This window comes from Quercus robur, chromosome 6 (assembly GCF_932294415.1).
Source record: "Quercus robur chromosome 6, dhQueRobu3.1, whole genome shotgun sequence".
In the NCBI taxonomy this organism is placed as follows: Eukaryota; Viridiplantae; Streptophyta; class Magnoliopsida; order Fagales; family Fagaceae; genus Quercus; species Quercus robur.
Window position 1 is genome coordinate 9,303,181 of NC_065539.1, and position 4,277 is coordinate 9,307,457.

General features: G+C 37.1%; 1 protein-coding gene across 1 annotated transcript; it reads left to right on the forward strand.

Annotated features, from left to right (window-relative positions):
* Positions 1–1,870: 1,870 nt before the first annotated feature.
* On the forward strand, positions 1,871–3,942 carry LOC126732641 (protein JINGUBANG). Its single transcript, XM_050435606.1, has one exon. It carries the CDS (start codon positions 2,298–2,300, stop codon positions 3,807–3,809), a length of 1,512 nt encoding a protein of 503 aa, XP_050291563.1. The 5' UTR covers positions 1,871–2,297; the 3' UTR covers positions 3,810–3,942.
* Positions 3,943–4,277: the final 335 nt, after the last annotated feature.

Sequence of the window (4,277 nt, forward strand, 5' to 3'; positions counted from 1 at the left end):
GCATTTTAAGTGGAGTTAGAGATATATTTTCATTGTGGATATAGTATTTCTTATTTTTATTAAGTTATTCTTAAGCTTTTTCCCCGTTAAACGTAAAGTTTAGGAATATTTTTGAACCACATAAAAATCCAATTCAAAGAAAAGAATCCTCTTATAAATAGTATATATTAAAAAAGAGTAATACTACAGACATAAATTATTTTACAATATTTTTATAAATTGCTGATGTGACTTTAGCATTTTTCAAATAGTTATTAGTAAGTAAAATGTAATGTTAGTAATTAGTTCCAAAAAAAAAAAAGTAATTTTAGTAATTGGCTCAAATTAAAACCAGTAAGAATTTGTCATATCAATAGTTTATAAATGTTAAAGATATATTAGCCCATTAGTATAGGCCAAAGTCTAATTCTACTTTGTGTGCAAGGCAAGTTTCCTACTTATACTAGAAGTCTATTAATCTAGGGTTTAGTCTACTATATATACACATGTTATGATTCATTATAACACAGGATTTGTATTACACTATAATATATTATTGATGTAGCCCTTTAGGGTTTCCTCCGTGGATGTAGGCCGTTAGGCTGAACCACGTAACTCTCGTGTGTTATTATGTTTTATACTTTATGCTTTCACTTCCGCATCTATACTAGCATATTCAACATGGTATATCAATGCTAATATTTAACATGGTATCAGAGCCACCTTCTTGTAGCCATGGTTTTCTGTCCTTACGGTATATTTAAGAGCAATCTTTGTCTTCCTCGGTGTTTTTCTTCGCTGTGTTCATCTTCTTTGGCTTCTTACTACTGCCGTCAAAACTCTCCGGTATAATCAAGCCACTGTTAGAAGTCGCATCAACACTGCAAGACCATTACCTTCCTCAAACTACCGTCACAGAGCCAAACTTCATTTAAGGGATCTTCTCAACCTTATCAAATCTCAAGATTTCATCAAGCTTCCATCTTGAGTTTGAGAGGGGGTGTTAAAGATATATTAGCCCATTAGTATAGGCCCAAGCCTAATTCTATTTTGTGTGCAAGCCAAGTCTCCTACTTATACTAGAAGTCTATTAGTCTAGGGTTTAGTCTACTATATATACACATGTTATGATTCATTATAACACAGGATTTGTACTGCACTATAATATATTATTGATGTAACCCTTTAGGATTTCCTCCGTGGATGTAGGCCGTTAGGCTGAACCACGTAACTCTCGTGTGTTATTATGTTTTATACTTTATGCTTTCACTTCCGCATCTATACTAGCATATTCAACATGGTATATCAATGCTAATATTTAACAATAAAAATATTGTAAAATAATTTGTGACTGTAGTATTACTCATTAAAAAAAAAAAAAGTTTATCTTATGATCTTATCTAATCTTATCATTTGGTTACTAAGAAAGTAATTGAGATTAAAATAAAAAATTTATTCAAATTATAAAACTTAATCTAAATCCAAAACAAAACAAAACATAGCCTTCGCACTATGATCAAATTTGTTTTGATTTAGAAATTAAGTGAAGGATGCATTGAAATAAAACTTTTTTAATAATTAATTAATTAATTTTAAAAAAAGACCTTGATATTTACCCAATTGGCCCCTAAAAATGCTCTTTACCACATTTATTTGGTTAACATTACTATTAAGACCAGGTCAAAGGCCTAAATTTTCCTGTTAAATAAAGAAAAGTTATTTGTTATAGTCACTCTTCGAATGCCCTGGTCTGTAACCGCGTACCTCCGCTGCCTCCATCTCACCTACACCATTGGTCCTAGGCTCAAGCTTTTTAAAGAATAGCTCGTCATTTCATTGTCTTTTGCTTTTCAAATGGCCAACTAGTACGTCAACGTGGCGTGCTGTGATTATCAAATTTTCCAGAAGAACCGTCAAGTTGTAACTGAGAAAACGACCATAGAAAGAGAAACAAATGAAAAAAAAAGAAACCTCAATCTTAGGACCCCCCAAACCGCCCAACTGAAGTTTCCCGGGAAAACCCATAACGAAAGTGTTTGTTGTGAGAGTTTTCCTAAAACCGCGGGGTCCTCAGAATTTACCATTTCTCAACGAAAACGATTTTCCACCTTTGTCTCCTTTTTTATTTTCCCTCTTGATGATGGCAAATGTTCTTGTTCTTCAAGCTGCTCTCTTCGGCTTTCTTAATTCTTGGGTTACCTCTTTATTCCTTGTAGCGTAATATTAATATTGTACAAAACAAAGCAAACCCATCTTTTTCACTTTTTTGTGCTTTGTTTCTGATTGTGCTACACACATATATATATATACTTCACAAGATGATGAGTATAATGAGAAGCACATCAAAAGGACGCCGCGTATTCACAGAAGATAATAGCAACAAACGTGGACAGAAATTCGACAGGCTAAAGAACTCCGAAAGAGATCTCGAGGTCGAAGAAGATAAGCTTATTATTCATCGTCGTGGACACAGCGATACTTCTGCAGGGCCAACGAGTCCACCTCGCTTCGATGTTGACACCGACCCTCTAATGGTGTTGGACACTGCTGGTCCCTACGATTTGTCCAATACTAATTCTCCTTTCACCAGGTCTCCTTGGTCACGTCACATGAATTCTTCATCTCCTCCTCCTCCTCCTCCTCGTGCTACTCCTCCTTCACCTCCTCATCATTATTCTCACTCTGCTGATGAAAGTAATGCCTCACCAAACGCATTGATCGGCTCGCTGATTCGTGAGGAAGGTCATATATACTCGCTGGCCGTGGCTGGCGAGTTGTTGTACACGGGGTCAGATAGCAAGAACATTCGGGTTTGGAAGGATCGGCAAGAGTTCTCGTCATTCAAAGCGAATTATGGGTTGGTTAAAGCGATTGTGGTTGGTGGGGATAAGGTGTTTACGGGTCATAATGATGGGAAGATTCGAGTTTGGAAAGTGTCTAAAAAGAATGGAGGCATTCACAAACGCATAGATACTATACCAACTCTGAAGGATTATCTCAAAGGCTCAATGAATCCGAAGAATTTCGCAGACGATCAGAGACGTAGTCGTAAAGTGTTATGGAGCAAACACTACGATGCCATCTCGAGCCTTGGCTTGAGCGATGATGGAACCTTTCTTTACTCAGCTTCATGGGACAAAACGTTTAAAGTGTGGCGAGTCTCGGACTTCAAGTGTTTAGAATCAATCAATGCTCACGATGATGCTGTTAACTCCTTGGTTGTGAGCCTCGATGGCTTAGTATTCACAGGCTCAGCTGATGGTACCGTGAAGGTTTGGCGTAGAGAGTTACAAGGGAAAGGAACAAAGCATTTCTTTTCACAGACGTTGCTGAAGCAAGAGTGTGCGGTGACAGCATTGGCGGTGAACTTCCCTGAGGTCACATTTCTTTACGCTGGCTCATCAGATGGGATTGTTAATTTCTGGGACACTGAGAAGTCTCTCTCGCACGGTGGCGATTTGAAAGGCCATAAATTGGCAGTGTTATGCTTAGCCACAGCTGAGAATTTAGTGTTCAGTGGCTCCGCTGACATGGGGATATGCGTGTGGAAGAGATCGGAGGAAGCAGAGCACACATGCTTGTCAGTGTTAACGGGGCACACCGGTCCCGTTAAGTGTTTGGCTGTGGAAAAGGATCCTGAATCCACATCCACCGAGCAACGGTGGATTGTGTATAGTGGCAGTTTGGACAAGTCCGTGAAGGCATGGAAGGTTTCGGATCAAGCACCTACAATGGCAAATAATAAGGACGATGAACAACACAACAGTAAGCCCACTGTTAACACAGCTCCAGGCTTCTCCTCTCGTGGCAAAATGGGCTCAAGAAGATAATAGGTGAAAGTTTTACTTGTGTGCATTTGCTTCATGTCATATCAACTATGCCGACTATGCATAAATTAATAAGCTAACATATATATATAATTAGATTTTGTTCATGATGGTCGTCAATTTGAATGTATAACCTAACTTTCTTGTGTTGTAAACTTATCTTCTTTTTTTTCGTCTTTTATTATATTTACTTATTTTGTTGTTGTTCGTAATATCAAAATTGGCTGTGATATCAAACATGACATAGGGGTGTACGGTTTGAGAATTTTTATTTTATTTTATTGATTTCTTACTATAAAGTAGTGAACGGTGACTATTGCAATGCAATTTGCATGAGGGGAGTCATGTGAAATTGGCTTATTCATCCATATTTTGTTTTCATTATGTTTATTATTCATCTATCACAGTCAAATTAAAGATAATAATTAAATTATTTAGAATATATACATGTGGGAATTAAACGATTGTAGT